The 24,644-nt window shown below is 36.9% G+C and overlaps 2 protein-coding genes across 3 annotated transcripts; both read right to left on the reverse strand.

Annotated features, from left to right (window-relative positions):
- Positions 1-12,299: 12,299 nt before the first annotated feature.
- LOC142847196 (olfactory receptor 8B3-like) lies at positions 12,300-13,241 on the reverse strand. Its single transcript, XM_075967920.1, has one exon. The coding sequence runs from the start codon at positions 13,239-13,241 to the stop codon at positions 12,300-12,302; it is 942 nt and encodes a 313-aa protein (XP_075824035.1).
- Positions 13,242-20,806: 7,565 nt separating this feature from the next.
- LOC142847197 (olfactory receptor 8B8-like) lies at positions 20,807-24,218 on the reverse strand. Of its 2 annotated transcripts, XM_075967921.1 has the most exons (2): positions 24,206-24,218; positions 20,807-21,735 (listed from the first exon to the last, which is right to left on the reverse strand). In XM_075967921.1, the coding sequence occupies exons 1-2, from the start codon at positions 24,216-24,218 to the stop codon at positions 20,807-20,809; spliced, it is 942 nt and encodes a 313-aa protein (XP_075824036.1). The 2 variants fall into 2 exon arrangements, with proteins under 2 accessions (XP_075824036.1, XP_075824037.1); XM_075967922.1 differs by lacking the exon at positions 24,206-24,218 and having other exon boundaries at positions 20,807-21,745.
- Positions 24,219-24,644: the final 426 nt, after the last annotated feature.

Here is a 24,644-nt window from a genome sequence, read left to right on the forward strand (position 1 = left end):
CTTTGAAGAAGAATATTTGCTTTTGGTCCCAAAAGAAACGAGAGGCTGTGGATTCATTATGAATTAAGAAAAATCAGATTTGACCAAGAAAGACCTGCTGAGAAATCTCCAGTATGAACAGATGACCCAGAAGTCTGAGTTCTACATCCAGAACAGATTAAAGACTACTGCCTGAGATGATCAAGCGTCACTGAATACTCCAGTCATGACTTGATGATAATTCTAAATTTTCTTTTGGTCCCCATGAGATTATCAGCATCACAACCAGCAGGAAGTAGCCTGGAAAACTATGCCCACATTCCCAAAAAAATGGACTATTGATATTTTCCTTTGTTTAGAATTTGGTTGCAAGTTGTTATGGCTAATGGTTAGGAGAAAAACTAATAAAGGATATTAGATTCAGAGTTCTTGTTCCTTAAAAAAGGGAGGAGGGAGAACTGCTGTGGGACAATAGTTTCTACCCTGTCAATTGTATGTTAATAAAATGCTGATTGGCCAATAGCCAGGCAGAAGTATAGGTGGGAACAACCAGACAGGAAGTAGAGTCGGGTCAATGAGAACAGGAGAATTCTGGGAAGAAGGAAGCAGATTCTTCAGTCATGACCCAGGAACAGAAGAAGTAAGATGTTGCTGTCACACTGAATAAGGTACCAAGTTACAAGGCTAGCATAGACAAGAATAATGGGCTAATATAAGTTATAAATGTTAATAAGAAGCCTGAGCTAATGTGCCAATCAGTTTATAAGTAATGCAGACCTCTGTGTGATTGCTTTGGTACTTAACAATTGTGGGAACCAGGCAGGACAGAAACCCTGACTACATAAGTCTCTAGGTCTAATATCACCACTGTAATAATGATAATAGTAATATGAAACAAAACAGAAGACCTACAGTTACCATTTTGTTGTTTTAATCAAATTAAATGATCTACATATTATAGCACATGATTATCCAGGACTTATAAAAGGGTGCAATTCTCCTTTCTGTTCCATATCTTTATATATATATATATATATATATATATATATATATATATATATATATATATATATATATATATATATATATATATCAACAAGGATTTCTCATCCTCATCACAGTGGATATTCAGAGGAAATAAATGTATGCTGTGCTGTTCTCCTGTGTAACACAGTTGAACATCACCTTTGGCCCTGCTCATTATTACTTGCTGGTAATAATCCTTATCATCACCACCTATGTACCTGTCAATACCAATGAAATGTCTCTAGACATTGTAATATATTTGGTGGACACTATTAAGTCTTAGAAAATGATGTGGTGGAAACAAGAAGTCCTCCTGGCTTTGAATTTTTCTGCAAAGTAACTTGGTGTTATTCTAATAGAACAGACCATGTAGGTAACTTGACCTTTCTGTAATGCAGCTGTCTATGGGCTCACTTGAGCCCTCCCTCTACTAAGCTAGATCATTAAAAGAAAGAACCTTCTTAAGAAAAACTGTAGAACATAGAATCACTGCCCACAAAATCAATCATAAAATAGAAATACCATTCTTCCCAACTTTAAGCCTGTATGTGTGAGTCAGCTGACCATGAAGAAATTGTCTTACCTTCTCTATCTTATGGTAAATCAATAGACCTCCATTCCAGAAGGGGTCTGGCCTCAGAAAGAATGAGTATGATTAAAAAAAAGAGCCAAGAATAATCAGAATAGACAAGCTAGCTGTGTTTTATATTCCAAGTTGGTAATTATATCCTACCTTTTTGTTCCAATCACATTTATGAATAACTTTTCAGTCTCTCTCTGTCTTATCAATAACATTGGACTGTTTTCCCTGATCTCTAAGTTTTTGTTCCCAATAGCTTCTATTTCATGCAAAACAGTGGACAAGTTAATCTATTATATTTATCTTTTCTTAATATGTCTTTTGTATTAAGAATTTTGGACTTGGTCCACATGTATAATATGTACATCTTAGCATGTGAGAAACTGAGCTAAAAGATTCAAATCCAAGGCTATAAAAAACAATACTTCTTTTTTTGTTTGTTTGTTTTGTTATTAAAAAAGAAAATCAATGGATTAAATTTAGAAAAACAATAGAGAAAGAAATGGAATGAATGGAAAGAATGGTTCTTTATCTTCATAATGGCAGTGGCACCTCTGCTCATCTTTACCATGGTAAAATTGTCCAAGTGAGTCACTGGTCTTACTTTATTGCAACAGCCCTCGTTGCTCTGTTCTGGAACATGGCTGGGGTGGTTAGATACTAAAGACAGAAAAGACACACAGACACACATACAGAGAAGCTGATATTGGATGGACCCTGGGACTCTGATGGGCATGTACCAGAAATAACTTAGAAACTCAACTCCTTTTATCTATTTTCAAGGAGGTAGCAGTCTTATTTATACCATATTGCTGTAAAGACACACCACTACAAAGGTAACTTAGGGAAAAGTTAAACTGGACTTATGGCTCCAGAGGGTTGGAGTCCATTATTATTATGGTGGGCAACATGGTTGAGGCTGGGCAGGCATGGTTCTGGAACAGTAGCTAAGAGCTAATACTTTTTTCCTCAGGTAGAAGGCAGAAAGAAACTGGGTATGGAATGGGCTTCTGAACACTTTAGTGACATACCTATTCCAGCACAGCCATACCTCCTAATCCTTCACAAATAGTGTCACCCAATTGAGGACCATGCACTCAAATATATGCACACAAGTCTATGAGGGCAATTCTTATTCACATCAACATTTGAACAAAGAAACAGGTTTAGCTAGTCTATCAGTAGCAGGTTTCCATAGAGGAACAGGGCAAGTCTTTGCCTTTTCTATGAGCTTGACCCAGGGAAGGCTTTGCCCTTTCCCTAGATCTAAGTCATTCAGATAATTGATACGTCTGTGCTTCTATAAACAGCAGGAATTCATTAAGGATTATTTTGACATCCATCCAAGACATGTTCTTAGTTTAAATGCCCATCAATGAATTACTATCTAAGCTAATGATAACAATAACAGCATAATGACAGCTAAGAAACAAGAGTGAGATAAGCCAGACCCAAAAAGAAGAACATGGGATGTACTCACTCATACTTGGTTTCTAGCCAAAAATAAAGGACATTGAGTATATAATTCGCGATCCTAGAGAAGCAAAATAAGAAGGTGAACCCAAAGAAAAACATATAGGCATCTACCTGAATATTAACCTTCATCAGGCAATGAAAGAAGACAGAGACAGAGACCCACATTGGAGCACCGGACAGAAATCTCAAGGTCCAAATCAGGAGCAGAAGGAGAGAGAGCACGAGCCAGGAACTCAGGACCGTGAGGGGTGCACCCACACACTGAGACAATGGGGATGTTCTATCAGGAACCCACCAAGGCCAGCTGACCTGGGTCTGAAAAAGCATGGAATAAAACCGGACTTGCTGAACATAGTGGACAATGAGGTCTACTGAGAACTCAAGAACAATGGCAATGGGTTTTTAATCCTACTGCACGTACTGGCTTTGGGGGAGCCTAGGCAGTTTGGATGCTCACCTTACTAGACCTGGTTGGAGGTGGGTGGTCCTTAGACTTCCCACAGGTCAGGGAACCCTGATTGCTCTTCCAGCAGATGAGGGAGGGGGACTTAATCAGGGGAAGGGAAGGGAAATGGGAGGCGGTGGCGGGGAGGAGGCAGAAATCTTTAATAAATAAATAAATAAATAAATAAATAAATAAATAAATAAATAAATTTTTAAAAAAGGAAAAAAACCAGACAAATGGAAGGATTCAGTGGCAAAAACAGAATCTTTCTCCTTTATCACAAAAATGGCAAGATAGCACAAAAAAAACTGTGTGTGCTTTTTTTTCTGAGTGTTCAAGGAATCACTAAGCAGTAGAGATTATACAAGTTAATCATTTACCAAGGGAGAAAGGTAAGGAGCTGGTAGCAGAGCCACCATGCCTTAAAAGCATGTGCCATTTTCATGAGACTCATAAGGCTCATCTAGACTTCCTTACACTTCCAGAGCAGAACTCCCTTAGAATTTCAGAATTTCCCTGTGGTGATCAAATTGGAAGGGAAGACATAGAAGTACCTATGTTTACATTCTAATTTATGGTAGTGGAGATAATCTTCCTACCTGGAATTTTGCAATCCCTTGAATTTAGATGCTAGGACTCTGAAGTCATTCATAGTGAAACAAACAAAATTAATATCATTAATGTTGCACACTTAGAATTCTAGATATTGTTTTATTTTTCTTAAAATATATGTGCTATATATTATTTATTATGCTGACACATAATATGGTTCTCTATTTAAATAAACAAGGGCAAATATTTAAGATATGAAGAAAAGTTGTATGCTATTTTTTAAAGAAAAGTACTATATAATAAAATGGCTATTTCATTAAAACATATTTTGATTATATTATTCTGACAAATAAAAAATTCCTTGCATTTAACAGATTAGAATCAAAGCTGTGCACTGGGATAAATGCCATTTGTAGAGCCCAAGCTCTATTTCATTGTCGTAGTCAAAGGATGCTATTTACCTGGTAATGTCCACGCCCTAAGACTCTTAAAATTCTTCTTTTCTATCTTTGAAGATGCCTGCATCTTGGGGTGAGGGAGTGTGATTTAGATGTTCCTTTCACAGGTTAGTGATACTTCTTACCCCTCATCCACTCCTTCTTCATCCTTCCCTCCCCTACTTGTAATCATCAGGCAAAACACTTTTGGAATATATTAACTAACCACTTGTTTCCACCAACTCAAAGGCAAAAAAAAAAATCAACAGACAGCATCTGTGTGCAATAACAAAGACGTTTCTACTTTACTCTAACCTCCTGTGTGATGACCCTGCTAATATTTTAAAGGTACATTGATTTATGACCTTCTTTTTTTGTTATTATAAAAGCCTCCATAAAACTGTAGCATTGCATCATGGTATTTGGAGCAACCTAAATCCATATCTTTGAGTAAATGATCTCTTTGAAGTGGCATGTTAAATGAGACCAGTTATCATTTAATTCAAAGATTTCTCCTATAACTTAGATTGTTTATAAATATTAAAAAGTAGCTCAAAATGTCCCTTGAGTGGACAGATGTGAACATTTTCAGGACTTCCTGATGCTCTAATGAATCTAAACTTTACATGCTATTGAAATCTAAGTAAACCCTTAGCTTCTTTTCATTTCAGTTAACTTGAAAAATCACTACTCTTAGCGTGCAGGTGAGCAAAATGAGATGTATTCACTCACTTTGCTTTGCTGTATATATCATGCTAATTTCTGGGTTATGATGATGGTGGTTGCCTAAGGAACTTTTCATAGACTTATGTCAAAAGCAATTCCTCCTGCAGATTGGTCTAGGGTGACACAGGGCATAAGCTTGACATCTTGGCCTTTGCACTCTGTGTCCTCTGTTCTCTTACCTTTGGGTCAGATTGCTCCTGTTAAACTTTGCACACATACACGCTAGACATTCAGAGAAAGACAGTAGGATATTTATATATGCCAAAATTTCCTCAGCTTTATAGTCCCCCTCAGAGCTATATATACATTGTGTGACTAACACAGCTCCATGGTTTAGAGAGGCATTAGGACCCTAGATTGACAACTATCAGTTTTTGCAGCTTCAGAGCACTGTCTACAAGGCACCAGCACTTTCCTAATATAAACCTGTGTGTGTAACTCTTGCCAAAGTGAAAAGGAACTTAAATTAGTGCTGCGTTAAGACAGTCACTTTTGGATACTAGCCACCATCTTGCCTTGCAGATTCTATGAATGAAGTTTTTTCTTTTTTAATTTCAATAACTCACCCTTAGTTCACTAGACTCCATTATCCTTCTATGTATATAAACTTTGACCCAATGCATAATGACTATTTGTCAAAAAAAGATTAACCATCAATAAAAGTAAATTTGATATGTGTGCCATTTGATCATTAGTCATACAGATCATATGTCATACAGATCATATGTCATACAGAGCATATATCATACAGAGCATATCTGATGTTTCTATCACTGATGTAATTTCATTTTTTAAATTCTAAATTTTATGCCTATTTACTTAAAAAGATAGATTTTTCCCCAAAATTAACCAAGAGTATGGATCCATTTCATTAATGCTTTCAACATTTCTTTTCAAAATCTGTAAAAATAATTCATTTGTACTTCACATCTCAAAAAATATGTTTGAAATTTAAAAACTGAGTAAACCTTTTAGGCTTTTGTTTTATTTTGTAATTAAATAACATTTTTAAAATGTATTTTGCATACCAACCCAGTTCCCCTTCCTCCTCTCCTCCCTTGCCCTCTTATTTCTGACCTGCTACCCTCCCCATCTGTTCTTTCTCCGTTTCCATTCAGAAAGGGGAAGTTATCCCAATAACTTGCATAAAACATGATACATCAAGTTGAGGCAGGACCTAGTTCCTCCCCTTGTGTCAAGGTGGGGCAAGGTAATCCAGGATGGGGAACAGGTTCCCGAAAGCCAACTATGAGTCAGGAATAGGACGTTGTCCCACTGTTAGAAGCTTACTAAAAGACCAAGCTACACAAGTGTCTCATACTTGCAGAGGGCTTAGGTTGGCATGATGGCCCCCTAAACTGTCGGTCCAGCATCCATGAGCTTTGCAAACTCAGGTCCACTATTTCTGTGGGTTTGGAAAATGTGGTACATTTACACAATGCAGTACAAATCAACTGGAAAAATACAATGTTATCATGAAATTTGCAGGCAAATGGATAGAATTCGAGAAAAAAAATCATTCTGCATGAAGAAACCCAGACTCAGAAAGACAAACAAGATATGTACTCACTCATAGGTAGTTATCAGAACTAAAGTGTAGGCTAATCAACCTGCAGTTCACTGCACTAGAGAATCTGGATAACGGGAAGGGTCCAGAGAGGGTTGCATGGATTTCCCTAGGAAGGGGAAATAGAAGAAATCTCCTGGGAAAACTAAGGTGGGGGGAGGGAGAAAGGCGAGATGAAACTAGAGAGAACAGGTTGGATAGGCTGGGTGGGGGTGGGTTGGAGGCAGGATGGAGGGGAAGAGTAACAAAAGAAACGTCTTGATTTGGGGGGGGGGGTGTGCATTTTGAGGTTAGGGAAAAACCTGTCTCCAGGGAAATCCTTAAATACCCACAAGGATGACCACAACTGAGAATCCTAGCAATATAGAGAGGGTGCCTGAACTTGGCCATCTACTGGAAGCAGATAGGTGACTTCCCTAATTGCCATCAAAGACACTCTATCCAGGAACTGACAGAAGCAGAGGCAGAGATCCACAGACAAGTACTGCACTGAGCTCTGAGAGTTTTGTGGAAGAAAGGGAGGAAGGATTGTACAAGGCAGAGCTGTTAAGATGGGTGAACCCACAGAGGCTTTGTTTTATGTTCAAGGGTTTGCAATGATCCTCCTAGGCCTTGCCCTCCAAGGTGGAATGACTTTACTCACTGAAATCTATATTAGGAGAGATGTGTTCAGGTGTTCTCTATCCAATGAAATGCTAGATGAGGAAGGATAAGAAAATACTAAGAACTCAGATATGATCAGTAGACTGAATACAGTTAATAATTGAAAAAACCATTAGAATGTCACAAGAATAGGATCACAAAATTCTTTACTTAAGAAACAAGAGGCATGGCATGTCAGTCACCAAAGTCATTCTGTCCTTCTGTTGCTCATCACAGTTCTCACCTGGCACAGACAGAAAGCACCAATAATAGAACAGCACCCTTCAGTGATCCTAGCTGAGCAGTGAAATTGTAATGAACACTATGTTTGCTATAAGTTTGCTGCTGCTGCTGCTGCTGCTGATTCCTCTTCCTCTTTTTCTTCCTCATTCTTCTCCCTTTCCTTCTTTTTTTCTCATTCTTCTTTTTAAAAAACTCAATCTTTTCAAAATAGTTTTTTCCTCTGGCAGTCTAGAATTCATCTACTAAAACTATATTTCTTTACATAAAATGAATTTTTTAAATATTTTAAAAACTTGAGAGATTTTGTTTCATTTTTAGTTGTTTTGATTTATTTTTTCGAGTTTTGGTTTTCAGGGTAGGTTGCCTTTTTGTTTTGGTTTGTTTTCCATTTCAGTTTGCTTATTTGGTTGGTTGGTTAGTTGGTATTGAAACACAAAGTCTCATTGTATAACACATGCTGGCTTGTGTATGTTCAGCTTTCTGTCTCAGACTCCCATGTGTGGAATAACAGTATGTGATACAGTATGGACACCCTTGCTGGCAAGTTCATTTGAGTTGTTCTATTGTTTTGTTTTTCTCACTATAGGCTTTTAAGAATCTGAGTAACTGGGCCTGGTGATACATGACTATAATTCTTACAACTCTGGATGCTGAAGTCAAGACCTACCTGGACTCTGGGTAGAGCTCAGGGTCATCATAAGTAACTCAGGGAGATCTGGTTTCAAATGCAAAATTGAAAAGAGGAATGTCTATATATAGAACTGTGATAAAGTACTTCTTAGTCCTATGTTTAGTGCCCATCACACAAAGATTTAAAATTGTATTTTCCACTGTGTCAATTGCTTAGGTCTACCATAAGATATTTTTAACAGTGTAGTAGACAAAATGACTTAAACAAGAGGAGATCTTGTTTAAGATTAAGAGGAGATTCTTGTCGCTCTGGGAGATAAAAGTCATTCATCAAGTGTGGGTCATTGTGTTTTCTGAGGCTTCTCTTTTTGGTTTACAGATGCTTTTGCTGTATCACCAGGCACTTCCTGTGAGTGTGTCCATTCTTAATGTTTATGGGTCCCATTTCTTTTTTCTTAAAGACACTAGTCAGATTTGTTTATGGCCAACCTTAACATTGCAAATTAACTTGAATGAGTTTTAAACTGCTCACATCATTAAGAACCTAGCACTGTTATAGTCTAATTTCTTTGGAAATGGGACATCAACAAAAGCTCCTACAGAAACACACCTGTATAAGAACCACTATTCTACAAAGAAAAAGACTGGAACTACACTAAGGCAGCAATATCGAGACTAGTAAGACTTGATGTGTACTATGTGTATGTATACTCTCCTATTTCAAGATGACTTGACAATTTATCCTGTCTTCAGAAATAAGGATTTTGATATATATGTTATTTTTTGCATGAGCTTCAGATATAATGACCTAGTTCCTATGACTTTCGGCTATTTTGAAGCCTGGGGCATGATTGCTTTGCAATGAATGAATAAGTAAATTAGTGTACAAGAATGGTACAATTTCACCAATAAAATCCTTTAATATTGAAGGTATAGCCATGAGTATTTAGTGCTTTTCTGACATGGGAAGGTACTCAATCTATTCAAAGTAGTAAAATTGTGATATATATATCCTTAATTACTTTTAATTTGCTAATATTCTTATATGTGTAAATATATATAATGTGTGTGTGTCAGGCATATAGCTTCATTTTATATTATAGTTTGAACTGATCTCATAATTTTAAAATTGAATATACTTTTTCATAGATATATATGACTCTTAAATAGTCCAGAAAGAACTCTGTGTGTGTGTTAGCTTGGGAAAATTAACATGGACTAATTCTCCCAAATTAATTGTAATAACAGAAAAATCAATAAATATGTTCAGTTACTTGCATATATAAGCAATGACAGCCTTGTTGGAACCACCCGCAGGATACTGTCAACACTGAGAAGTTGTTAAGCCAGGGGTAGTAGAAAACACTTACAATCTCAGTACTCAAAGGACTAGTTTCATGGACACCCTGTGGTACAAAATACAATCCTTTATCAATGTAAAATAAAACCAAGGTAAACAGTGGGAGGCTGACTTCAAGGAAGTTAAGTGAAAAAAAATGAATGTTTATATTTATTGAATATGATATTTAAATGAAGCATATAGTACTTTTAAAATATATGTCATTTATTTAATGTATACCATAGCAATTTTAATATTTGTTGTGCAGAATCTAGGACTGAAAAGACAAAGAAGCAAAGCTAACAGAATCCATAGTCAAAAACTGACCAGTTGTACTAATCTTTCCATTTGACACAGGTTACTGAGGGGAAAGGGCTAAGACAGGATCAAGAGACATCTAGCTAACTCCTGCTGCTGCCTCAGTTGGCATCTAGCACTTGCTGACAAGTTCTTCAAGTGTGTATGATTAGCAAAAAAAAAATGGCATCCCTCCAACAAGACATGAAAATTTTGTTATTAAAATTTGTTGTTTCATGAATTTTACTACATATTGTTTGTAAGTGAATTGGCTGAGCTTCAGAATATGGAGGAAGGAAGAAAATAAAGTCCAATGTATGTTTGATATTACCTAGAATTTTATTGTGCTTCTTGACATTCATTCTTTTCTCTTACAAAGTCCCAATTCAACCTCATTTACTAATCATTTTTCACACTTGTATACATGCTTTTCTGCTTCTTCCATAGCATCCATATGTTTCCAGATCAATCTTCATGATAATGTCCCCGTATCTGAAATGCTGCTCATCCCATCCTTATGTTTAGGTGTTCAGCAGGCAACCTTGCCTTCAGAAAGGCCACCTGCCTCCTCTGAAGGAGTCCTTCCTACCAGCCAACCCAAAATAATAAGGCAGCTGTTATCAGTACAAGAACATTTGTTCAAGTCATTGTGTATCATTTTTTCTGACACAAACTTACAGAAACAATATTATTTTTATTATCCTTCTAATCTGTAGAGTTCTGAGTTCACAAGTATCTTCATATTTCTATACAGATATACATATATACATATTTTAATTTGTTATCCCTCCCAACAAAGCTGGACAATGTAAACCAATAGAAGGAAAGGAGTCCCAAGAGTAAACAAAAAGAGTCAAAGACATACCTGTTCCCACAATTAGGAGGCCCACAAAAACACCAAGCTAACAGCTATAACACACACACACTGAGGACCTGGTGCAGATCCCTGCAAGAGACATGCTTCCCCCCTTCAGCATCTGTGAGCCCATATGTGCTTTGCTTAGTTGATTCGGTGCCCTGTGTTTTCTGGGGGGTCCTCTATTATTTCTTGTTCCTCTAGTCCATCGACCCCTTCCGTCTTCCTTGGGATTCCCTGAACTATTAGGAGAGAGACTGGATGAAGTGTCCCATTTAGACCCTTACTCTGCATCATGTCTGGCTGTGTTTTTAATGTTTGACAAGGGCTACATATTTTGATGTGTAGAATAGAATACATGTTCAGTTTATATTTGTTACTTCAACAAAAAGGATCATTGTACATAGCATTCTGAGACAGAATGACAGTGGAAATTATTAAACGAAAAGAACCAACTGCTAATAAATTCAGATTATATGATTTATTTGGGTAAAAGAAAAATCCCTCTACCAATAGCTAGTAAATTTGCTTAGTAAGATTCTTCCCAATGAAGATCCATATATTCACATACCTGCCCTCAAGTCCATGATATAAAAACCTAATATTGGTTCCCTTTATCATGAATGATCTAAAGAGTTTCATTTTCAGCCTTCAAGCACACAAATTTTAACAGAATTATCACTGCTCTTTCACAAACTGATTTAAAACTAAAGAGAAATAACCAGAGTAAAAAAGACATTTCTACTTCTTATCTTAACCCTCTGAGAAAAAAAATAAGACCTCTTAACATGAACTTTCCCACAAATATTCCCAGGGAGTTACTAACTGATTAAATGAGACACTGTCTCTAAGACTACTGAATTTTTTTCTTGGTGGTACAGCAACATAAGACTTCTAGATGGACCCCAGACAAAGATATCACAGTTGTTTTTAAGATACTGATCAATGGATGAGCACTTGCCCAACAGGAAAGAAGGCCTGGACATTATTACCCAAGTACACAAACTGCAAAGATATTAAAAAATACACAATTGACCTTATTGATTCTGAGTATAGTATCATATGGTGCTTTCTACTTATCTCCTTGTGATTTCTGAGCCTAGAGTGTACTGTACTGGTAGATGGCTACACAACTGGGTTTGTTCAGTTTCAATATTGACATAAGATATATTTGATTTTGGAAAAATATAAAATAAACTGTATACTCTGCCCTAAAAGGTGATGAATTAATCATCCTTTACTCTTTTTACTTCAGTTTATCTTTGATAATTAACAATTCTGAATAATGTTAAATAATTTAAATTCTATACTATTCTCATCATTGTTAAGTTTTATGTTATTTTAATTATTGTACCCATTGAAGTTCTTCTATATAGTGGGTCAAATTCCAGGGCTCCATGCTTGTAAGCAAATGCTCTACCAATGAGCAGTTCCTCTGCTACTCTCTCTAGTTGTAAACTGCATGTGTACCAAGATTTACTACCAAAATCAATACAGATTCTGCTTAGGTAAATGCACTTTTCTTCAAAGTTTTTCTAAGTGCAATGTGAACATCCTTATTTCTTATACTATAGATGAAAGGATTCAACATTGGGCCCACAACTGTATAAAATATGGTAGATATTTTATCATTTTCCACAGATTCACTTGAAGGTTTAAGATACATGAATGCTGCAGCGCCAAAGAAAAGAGAAACAGCTACAACATGGGAGCCACAGGTGCTGAAGGCTTTTGCCCTACCCTCAGCAGAACGAATGCCAAGGATGTTGGAAAGAATCAAGGTGTAAGAAATAAAGATAGTCAGGCTGGGCACTGTTACATTGACACCCACAACGATGTAAACCACCAGCTCATTGATGTAGGTACTTGTGCAAGAGAGCTTCAGGAGAGGAGGAATATCACACATGTAGTGATTGATGATGTTGCCATCACAGAAGGTCAGTCTTAGCATACAAACTATGTGGGCCATTGCACCCACAAACCCCATCACATTCACACATACCGTCATCATGTGGCAGACCTGATAAGACATGGTGACCTGATAGAGCAAGGGCTTACAGATGGCAGCATATCTGTCATAGGCCATGGCTGTCAAAATATAACATTCATCTATAACAAAGAAGGCAAAGAAAAAGAGCTGAGTCATGCACTCTGCATGGGAGATGGTGTTCTGCTTCACAAAACTCACCAGCATTTTGGGTGTGATGACAGAGGAATAGCAGAGATCTGTGAAGGAAAGGTTGAAGAGAAAGTAGTACATGGGGGTGTGCAGGTGAGGATTCAAAATAATCAGAACAATCAAGCCCAGGTTCCCCACCATGGAGATGACATAGATTGCCAAGAAGAGGAAGAAGAGAGGCAGCTGGAGCTCTGGCTGCTGTGTCAAACCCAGCAGGATAAACTCCTTCACAGAAGAGTTATAAATTGAGGCCATTCCTCGGGTCATATCTGTGAGAACAGTAGCAATAAATGGTTACATTAAAATAAAATTGCAGCCTTCTCTGAAATGAGAATAAGAACCAGAATCAAATGATAATGCCAAGCTTACACTTCTCTGTTCCTCTGTTTTCTATGTGTTTTTTTTTGAGTTTATGTATAGAAATAAGAATTAATAAATGGAAGGTCATTTCTTTGAGTGTAATATTCATGGCACCAATGACCATTCCTGGGTCTGAAGCATCTCTGTTCTTCTACCCTGACAATCCACCACCCAATTCAGGCTCAGAGGTCATCATAGAAGAGACAAGGTACACTGAATTGTTCAGAGGTAGTTTGGGAGGAAAAACAATGCATCCAATTCTTTGCTTACCTTTTTTCCTGAAGAACTCACAAGTGACCTTAGTAACACTTCTGTTCTCACAGAGGGTCAAGTACACATGCCACCGATGAGCTATAAGGTGAATAGACTAGAGAAGCAATGGTCTTTTCTGTTATTACTAGTTTTGGATGGTCATGAGGGAAACTCATTTTGGAACGGTAATCCAGAGCCCTCATTCTCCAGATTCTGAAAACCATGAGTTGTATTTCATGATTTCCAGTAGTGACATTTCCCAAAGGTTGGCAAAAAAAAAAAAATCTACTGATGTCACAAGAGTCACCAGATAATGACCCAAGAGGGTTCAAGGATTTTGTAATCTTAGGGACCTGAGTAAAAATTGAAAGGCTTGTGATTACCAGGTATTTTCCCCAAGAGGTCAGGCTGGGTGATTACAAACTAGCACAATAGTAATGGCATTGGCTTATTGCAGGTATACACTGTTATTTTGTTTTGTTGTTAGTGATTAAAAGTTTTATACACATATAAAGTATGTTTTGATGAAGTTCACCCCTGATTTCCTGCCTTCCAATTTTTCTCTATCTTCCTACCATATTCCCTTCTAACTTCCTCTCTACTTTTCAATTTCTTTAACCCACCAACTTAAATCCTCATTACCTGTATTATATGAGTATAGAGCCCATCTGCTTCAGAATGTGTAACCTCTTGGGTGCTGCATCCTTGAAAATGACCACGTTTCTCACAGCAGCCATCGACTGCCAATAGTTCTTCTGCTAGAAGTAGGATTCACTACCACATTCCCCCTCAAATTTTATTTTTATCAAACTTAATTTTCTAGTGATCTTACGCATACAGTTGTAACCACTCTGAAGTCCTTAAACACATAGTGAAAACATTGTTTTAATGCAATCATCGATCTCTTCTGGCTCTTACAATCTTTCTACCCCTAATTCCCTTAAAATCTATGAGATTTGGGAAAAGGAACATGATGTGGAGGTACATTTAGGATTGATCATTCACTGAAGACACCTGTGTTAATCACCATCTACCGCCAAAAAAATAAAATCTCTGATGAAGGTTGAGTGATGCACTAAATTATAGGTATAATGGAAAGTCATTAGGAGGCTATTTACTATCATATCCAAAGCAAATAAACAGTCATAAGTACTTCCCTCAGGCCTATGACCTATGTAGCCTCAGTAGTTGACTGCAAAAAACATGCTAGGAAAGAATTTTGTCTGTGGAGCAAGCCTGAAATCCATTCCAAAAAAAAATGGTTTGTGATTGATTACTCCTACAACACTTATAACAATATTGCACGAGTTTTATGTCTGCTAGGTTAGCTATGACTGTAGCTCTCATGATTCAAACCTCAGTGAAATTGGTTATTGCATTTCTTCTTTAACAGCATGTATAGACTTTCAGCACTTCAATAGCTGAACAATGCCAGATTCATCTCCCAACTTCTTACAGAAGACATGACCCACTTTCAAATAATAATATATCTTGCTATCTCTTTAACTACAGAGAACAGTTGAGACACTGCTCTCAGGGAAGTCTTTGAATCATCCTGAGGGAAAGCAATGCTTGTGATAACTTCATATAATGCAAGTTAAATTATCACACCTTCTTTTCAGTTCTGTGTGTTTGAGTTAACGGTTTGGAATTTGGTCATTTCTCCACAGCTGTACTTTAAATATTTGACTAAAGCCTAGATACCTTGGTTTCTAAAAAAGAAAAAAGGATCAGTCTATTTTTGCTGCTTCAATGAACTCCATAATTGTATATAAAACTTTAGGACATTATGAAAGTAAAATTATAAAAAGAAAGAACCAACTGCTAGTAAATTAAGATTATATCATTTATCTGAAAAAAAGACAGAATTATTCTATCCAAGATTAGTTTTTATGGGTCTGGGTCACTCAGAGATTCACCAGTATGACCAAATATACCAAATATAAATTTATTTCTAACAAAGAAAAGTATTTTATTCAGACAATGGTTGGCCGAGCCTATACCTGGTACTCAGGATTCCAATGAGGTAGTGAAATAATGGCAAAAAGGTATAAGGTTACACTTCATTTATTTGTAGACATGCATCCTTCAATCACAAGGTTACATTTTATTTATGCACACACACGTATCTTTGCCTAAATGCAATTACAAGCTTTTAGCAAACAAATGTCTTGCAGGTATCTTTTTCCTTTTGTACAAGCAGCTTGGTTTACAGAAGCAGCAGTTAACATTGGGGCCATTATGATAAACAACAGATTCATTAAGATTGTAAAACTGGCCCTAAACATTCCATCTGTCCTTGAGCCAGTGGAAATTACAGGTGAGAGGCAAATTTATTTCATAGATCTCTTAAGTACATTAACTTAAAATTAATATAAGGATAATCATCACACAGTAAACTTCTTTAGTCAAATTCTTCCCATTGAAAACAGAACATGTCCTTATATTCACCTGCCTGCTCTCAAGTCCATGAATGGAAAACCTAATATAGGTTCTGTTAAAAATAATAATAATAATAAAGAGGGGCAGATCCTCTGGCTCAAGAAATCCAATTAGGTCAAATCAAAATGTCCATCTTTTTATTAAGCATGGCGCTCTCAGTTGGCAGAGCACATGGCAGGAAGACAGGACAGCAGGGAACTCAAGTAAACCCAAGAGTTTCTCCTCTGCGAGCCCACTTAAATACCCTGTGGGAGTGGTCGTGACCCTCCTCCAGGAAGGGGTCAGAACTTGGCATGCTGAGATTTGGAGTCCAGACCAAAGCAACTCCCAGGTCAGGGAGGCTGGGATGGATGCGAGGGGCTTGGGGTTATGCTCAAAACTTAACAGGTTCCCTTTATACTGAATGACCAAAATCACTATTTCATTTTCAGATTGCAACCACTGTAATCACAATAGGTCCATCGCCTCTGCTTTACTAGACTGATTTAAGATTGTAAAGAGAAGAACAGAGTAAAAATGATGTTTCCCCTCCATACCTGAACCTTTGGAAAAACTAAGGAATATTTTCCATGAAACCTCCTACAAATCTTTCTAGAGGACTCCTAACTAACAGTCATTGTCTATAAGACTACTGAAATCAGTATCTCAGGGACACAATCATATACAGTTTCTAGATGTACACTAGTCACAGTCGTGCTTAAGATATAATTCAGTGGAATAACACTTGCTTAGCTCTCAGAAGGGCCTGGATATGATCTACCAAACACATACACAGAGTGTGTATATATATATATATATATATATATATATATATATATATATATATATATATATATATATATGTAAAAGTCCCTTGACCCTTCCATTTCTGAGTATAATATCATTCATTGTTTTGTCCTTAAATAATTGTGATTTCTAAGACTACAGTGTATTGTACTTATAGATAGCAGAACCTATGTTTTGTTCAGTTTTCAATACTGAGAATGATACAAAATAGATTTTGGGAAATTAGAAAATAAACTGTTCACTCTCTCCTAAAAGATGGTGGTCATCTCAAAAGAGAAGATACAAGGCAAATCAAAGACCAACTTGATTGCTATGGGCTGATTTGAAGTAATGTCATTTTCTGAGGCTGTTCCTTGGGTCATAGCTGTGAGAACAGTAAAAATATTAACATTAGTCTGAAATCCCAGCCTCTCAAATCAAAGCATACCCCATTGAAACAAGATCATGAACCAGAATCAAATGATAAATTCAAGTTTGCATTTCTCTTTGATTTTGCTTTCTTTATTTTATGGGAATTAAATTATTAATATAAACTTAAATGTGTGAAATGCCATTTTCAAAAATAATTTTCTGGAAACTAATGATTCGTATTTGGTTCTGCATCATCTCTGTTTTGCTTCTACTTTCACAATCCACCTTCCAAACAATGCTCAGTGTTTATCTCAAAAGAGAAGCACAGGTACATCAAAGACCGACTAGGTAGCTCAGAGGTGTTGTGAGGGAAAAAACAACAATAAGTACAAACCAAGAAAACATAAGAAGCACACCTCTTTCCTTGGGGAACTCACAAGTCACCATCCTGTCTCTTCTTCTCTACTCTTACAGAGGGGCAAGAACAAGTAGTTCTGATGGACTTTAATGTATATAACCCAGCCCAGAGGGGAAAAAAAAATGTTCTTTTCTGTTGTCACTATGCTTAGCTGTTTGATAAGGGGAATTAATTGTGGAATCTAGAAGCCAGGTCTCTCATTCTTCTGGAATGTGATAAGCCATGAGTTATGGATCATAATTTCTGGTTGTGTCTTTTCCCAGATGTCCTCTCTCACTCGGAGTTTGGAAAATAGCATCTACTGATATCACAAGAACCACCTAGTAATGACCCAAGAGGTTTCTATGAATTTTCAATCTTGGAGACCTGAGTGAAAATTGGACGGCTTGTGGTTCCCAGCCATTTTCCTCAGAGATCAAGCTTTGACACTACGGTGCTTACAAATTAGTTCAACAGTGATGATGTAGGCTTATTGCAGGTATACATTATTGTTCTCTTTTATGTTATTATTTGAAAAGTTTATACACATACATAATGTGTATTTATCAAATTCATTCTGGTTCATTTCCCTATAATTTTTCCCTCATAATCCTGACACTCTTCCCTCTCAATTTCATCTGTTCTTTTCTCATACTGCTTTTTGAACCTACCAAGTCCACTCAACATTACCAGTATCTATGCGTGTAGGGATGTCTATGCGAGTTTAGGTGGCCCCTAGGTGACATATCCTTGAAGAAAAATTACTAGGTTTATACCAGTAACCATCTACCAACAGTTCCTCAGTTATAGGTGAAACTTCATGACCATATCCTCCCTCCAGGATTGGATTTTGGTGGGCTTGATCTTAGCATATTTGCATATTGTTCCAACCACAGAAAATGCATTTGAGCAGTGAACATGTTGAATCCTGAAAAAATAATATCACCTCTGATTCTTTCAGTCTTTCTTTTTCTTTTACTTTAATCTTTCAGAACACAGTCCTCAAATGGCATCTTGAATAAAAACTTCTCAGGGAGTCTAGAATTTGTTCTCTCTCCCTAACAGTCTTTACATTTTTTTCTCATAGTCATAGCCCCTCAACTTGTTTTACAGGTGAACAATATATGTCATTCTATATGGTGATGCCCTTTAAATATGTACAAGTATTTTTATTAGTTTAAATACATATACATGTAAGTTCTTTTGCTTAGCCTCTTCCATAGCAATCACCCATTTCCCAGAACAATTTTTCCTCCTCATCAAGATCGTTCCTGCCTCTAACAGTCTGTTCAGCATTTCTCTTTGCTTAGATGTTCTGAAGACAACTCCACAATCAGTTAGGTCACCAACAGCAGCCTCCTCTGAAAGATCCCTTCCTGCCAGCCAAACCAAGATTTAAAAAAAGCTACTATGAGCACAATTACATTTGTTCAAGACATGTAACATTTGTCTGATATAAACTTACAGGCACAGAAATGATTTATTTAATCACCTGAATAATCTACAGGCTTTTGAGATCACAAGCACCTTTAACTTTCTACATAGCTGTATTCTTAATATTTGACCAAAGTCTAGATACGCTGGCATCTAAAATAGAAAACATGCTCAGGTTGCTTTGGCTGCTGCAATAACCTCTATTACTGTATAAGACTAAGGTTATTAAACAAAATGAAATCACTGCTAATAAATTAAGATTATATCATTATTTGAAGAATAGCCAGACTTCCTCTATCCAGCATTAGTTTTTAATGGGTCTGGAGTCACTCAGCGATTTACCGTTATTACCAAATACAAATTTATTTCTAACAACGAAGAGGCTTTTATTATGACACTGGTTGGCCAGACCTATACATGGGACTCAGGATTCCCACAAAATAGTACAATAAAGGCAAAAAAAAAAAAGCATAAGGTTTCTCTCCATTTATTTGTAAACATGCATCCTCCAATCAGAAGGTAGCATTCTATTTATGTATACACACATATCTTCGCCTAAGTGTAATCACAAGCTTTTAGCAAACAAATGTCTTACAGGTATCCTTTTCCTCTTGTACAAGCAGCTTGGTTTACAGAAGCAGAAGCAGCAGTTAACATTGGGGCCATTATGATAAACAACAGATTCATTTACATTGTAAAACTGGCCCTTAACATTCCATCTGTTTTTGGGCCAGTGGAAATTTCAGGTAAGAGGCAAATTCATTCCAGAGATCTCTTAAGTACATTAACTTAAAATTAAAATATAAGGATAGTCATCACACAGTAACTTGTTTAGTCAAATTCTTCCCATTGGAAACAGAGCATGTCTTTATACTCACCTCAAGTCCATGAATGGAAAACCTAATATAGGTTCCATTTACATTGAATGACCAAAATCACTATTTCATTTTCAGTCTGTGACCACTGGAATCACCATAGGCTCACTGCCTCTGTTTTATAGACTGATTTAAGATTGTAGAGAGAACAGAGTGAAAAGTGCATTTCCCCCCACACCTGATCCTACGAAAATCAAAGGAACCTTTCCAGTGAAATCTCCTATAATCTTCCCCAAAGATTACTAACTGAATCAGTGAGTCACTGTTGCTAAGACTACTGATACCAGTACTTTGGAGGCACAACCACATAATGCAACTTCTAGATGAACCCTAGCCACAGTAGTGCTTAGGATGTAAATACAATAGAAGAACAGTTGCCTAGCACTAAAGATGATATTGATACAATCCCCCAAACACACACTGCAAATTAAAAAAATAAATATGTACTTTAAAAAAATTTCTTGACCTTTCAATTTTTGAGTATAATATCATTCATTGTTTTGTCCTTAAATCCTTGTGATTTCTAGGGTTATAGTATATCATGTTAGCAGATGGCAGAACACATGTTTTGTGCAGTCTCAATACTGAAAATAGATACATAAGATTTGGGGACTTACAGAATAAAGTGTTCTCTCTCCCCTAAATGATGGTGGATTAATCATCCATCACTGACTTTTCTTCTGAAATTTCCTCAATAACTAACTTAATCTTGCATAAAGTTAAATCATTTTGAATTTACAAATTTCCCATCATACCTTTTGGGATATGTATGTTATTTTAGTTGTTGTCACAGTTTTTACAACACTGAGGGTCAAATGCATGGCCACACACATGTAAACAAATGTTCTATCAATTAGATGACCCTAGGCAGTCATCTCCCTGGTTGTGAACCTCATGTGTCTGAAGATTTACCTCCATAACAATACAGATACTACTTAGGCAAAAATACTTTTCTTTAAAGTTTTTTTCAGTGCAATGTGGACATCTTTATTTCTTATACTATAGATAAAAGGATTCAGCATTGGGCCCACAATGGTATAAAAAATGGTAGATACTTTATCTTCATCCCCAGACACACTAGAAGGCTTAAGATACATGAAAGCTAGAGCTCCAAAGAAAAAAGAAACAGCTATTACATGGGAGCCACAGGTACTGAAGGCTTTTGACCTACCCTCTGCAGAACGGATGCCAAGGATGTTGGAAAGAATCAAGGTGTAAGAAATAAAGATGGTCAGGCTGGGCACTGTTACATTGACACCCACAACAATGTAAATCACCAGCTCATTGATGTAGGTACTTGTGCAGGAGAGCTTCAGGAGAGGAGGTAAGTCACACATGTAGTGATTGATGATGTCATCACAAAAAGTCAGATTGAGCATGCAAACTATGTGGGCCATTGCACCCACAAACCCCATCACATTCACACCCACCATCATTAAGTAACAGATCTGATTGGACATGGTGACCTGATAGAGCAAGGGCTTACAGATGGCAGCATATCTGTCATAGGCCATGGCTGTCAAAATATAACATTCATCTATAACAAAGAAAGCAAAGAAAAAGAGCTGAGTCATGCACTCTGCATGGGAGATGATGTTCTGCTTTACAAAACTCACCAGCATTTTGGGGACTATGACAGAGGAGTAGCAGAGATCTGTGAAAGATAGGTTGAAGAGAAAATAGTACATGGGGGTGTGCAGGTGAGGGTTCAAAAGATACAAAACAATCAAACCCAGGTTCCCCACAATGGAGACCACATAGATTCCCAAGAAAAGGAAGAAGAGAGGCAGCTGGAGCTCTGGCTGCTGTGTCAAGCCCAGCAGGATAAACTCCTTCACGGAAGAGTCATTTCCTGAGGCCATTCCTGGAGTCATAACTAGGAGAAGAGTAAAAAGAGTAATATTAGAATGAAATCCCAGCCTCTCCAAACTACCCCATTAAAATGAGACTTAGAAGAAAAATGAAATAATAAATTCAAGTTCACACTTCTCTTTGATTTTGATTTCTACATTTTATGGGAGCTCATATACAGAAATAAACTTAAATGTATGAAATACCATAACTCTGAGGATAATTTTCAGGGCACTAATGACTATTTTTGGTTTTACATCATCTATGTTCTGCTTCTACCTTTGATCATCTACCTCCCCATTCAGGCTCAGTGGTCATCTCAAAAGAGAAGATACAAGGCACATCAAAGACCAACTGGATTGCTCTGAGATGATTTGAGGAAAACATAAGAATAACAAAATCCAAAAGAAGCATTTAATTTGACTCTTACCTCTGTCCTTGAAGAACTCACAAGTCACCTTGCTATCTTTTCACTCCTCTCACAGAGGGGCAAATATAAGGAGCACTGACAGACTGTAAGGGGTATAACCCAGAGGGGAAAAAAAAAGTTCTTTTCTCTTATCACTAGGTTTGGCTGTTTGATGATAAAGATATTAATTTTGAACTGGAGAAGCCAGAGACCTCATTCATCTGGATTCTAAGAAGCCATGAGTCATGGATTATGATTTCTTGCTTGGCTTTGCCCAGATGTCCTCTCTCAGGCAGAGGTTGCAAGTAGCATCTACTGATGTGATGTCACAAGGGCCACAAGATAATGACCCAAGAGGTTTCTGTGAGTTTTCAGTCTTAGGGACCTGAGTAAAATTGGAAGGCTTATGATTGCCAGCTATTTTCCTCAGAGATCAGCCTTTGCCACTATGGTGCTTACAGACTAGTCCAACAGCAATGACATTAGTTTATAGGAGGTATACATTATTGGTTTTTTTTGATGTTTTATTTGAAAATTTTATACACATACATAATGTGTCTTGATCACATTAATCCTAATCCTTTTGCTACAATTCTTCCCTCAATATCCCAACACTCTTCCTTCTCAACTTGACCTATTTTTTCTCTTATAGTTTTTTTTAACCCACTGTGTCCCCTCAACACTACCAGTATGTATATGTATATAAGGATGTCTATGTGAGTTTAAGTGAACTCTCAAATAGCAGATCCTTGAAGAAAAATTACTAGGTTTATAATAGTAACCATCTACCAACAGTTCCCCAGTTCTAGGTGGAACTTCATAACCATATCCTCTTTCGATTTTTGGATTTCAGTGGGCTTGATCTTAGCATATTTGCATATTGTTCCTACCACAGAGAAAGCATTTGAGCAGTGAACATATTGAATACTGAAAACATCTTCTCTGGCTCTTTCAGTCTTTCTTTCCCACTTCCATAATGACCCATGAGTCTTGAGAGAATATGGAGGTTCTATATAGGATTAAGCATTCACAGTCCCTTATTGTCTACCTGATAACTAGTTTTGGATGTCTGTGTTAGCTACCATCTACTGTCAAAAGAAGCACCTCTAATGAAGGTTGACAGATGCTTTAATCAATGGGTATAACGTAAAATGGAAATTTATTAGTAGTCACAGGTACTTCTCTAGGACCTATGATTGATCTATTCTTGGGCCCCAAGAACCATGCTAAGAATGAATACTGGTTGTGGAGCAAGCTGAAATCCAATCCCAAAATGTTTGTTTACTCCAACAAAACTTATGGAAATATTACACTAGTGTGTATGTCCTGCCAGGTCAGCCTTTACTGTAGGTCTTAGGATTCACACCTGGGTAAAATGATTATTACATCTCTCCTTTGATAGCATGTGTAGACTGTAAAAGCCGGACAATATCAGGTTCACCTCCCAACTTCTTACACAAAACATGACCCACTTTCAAATAATGATGCATTCTTCTTTCTCTTTAGTGACAAAGAACAGTTGAGAGACAGCTATGGGAAAATGATTAGTTTCTCAGCAGACTTTGAATCATATTGAGGGAAAATATTTGCCTGTGATGACTTCATATAATGCAAGTTAAATTATCACGCCTTCTATTCAGGTCTGTGTGTTTGAATTAGTGGATCAGAGTTTGACATTGTGTATTGTGTTGTATGATCAAGTCCATTGCTTTCCTTTTTGAAAATACCAAAGAATAAAAAAAGAATAAAAAAGAGAGTACAAAACAGTTCATAAGTCAATATGAATTTTTTTAAAGCTAGAAAGCACAAGAGCCAGTTTTAGTTTGACACAACCTTTATTTCTCCATGTTGTGATTGGACTATATAGTGTCTTCTGAACTAGGGTCTAATCATCAAGTGTGGGAATACTCAAGAGCAGTGTCAATACCCCATAATATTAGAAGATCTATGGAGACACAGTTGGCTAGGAACTCCAAAAAAAGATAGCTTATTCTTGGTTCTAGGCTTTTATTTGATACCCTGTGGTGTCTATGAGAAACAGTGTCTCTGCATGAAAAGGTACATCAATTTAAACTCTTTCTAGACATGAAAATATTTTAGGAATCTTGTGCAATAATAGTTTACACATGACTTTCTCAAAAGTCTTTAGTGTTTGTTACCCCTCCTAAAACTCAGTCCTCTGTCTGCCCTCCGATCTCCTGCCTAAACCATTCTTTCATTACAGCATGCATCTATGCTCCGTTGTTACATGCATTCTTTTCCTGCCAGTCTGGAAACTCTCCATTAGAAAAGCAGGAAAACCTGTCCCATGTACTATGGATTCTCCATACTTTCCTTCACCAGATGAAATCTTATCTTCTTGTTTATAATGTCTGCCTTCATACATATCACACATGTTTCTTTATCTTTGTCCATAATATCAAAGATATATGGATGCTTTCTTAGGGCTAATAGTGAAGCAATTAAACCTGACATGTGCATGGGGAAATTTATAAATATATGTAGAAGAATGA

This window comes from Microtus pennsylvanicus, chromosome 3 (genome assembly GCF_037038515.1).
Source record: "Microtus pennsylvanicus isolate mMicPen1 chromosome 3, mMicPen1.hap1, whole genome shotgun sequence".
Classification (NCBI taxonomy): domain Eukaryota; kingdom Metazoa; phylum Chordata; class Mammalia; order Rodentia; family Cricetidae; genus Microtus; species Microtus pennsylvanicus.

Excerpts from the sequence above, each read along its gene's own strand:
- LOC142847196 (XM_075967920.1), bottom strand. The coding sequence starts at position 13,241 with ATGACCCGAGGAATGGCCTCAATTTATAACTCTTCTGTGAAGGAGTTT.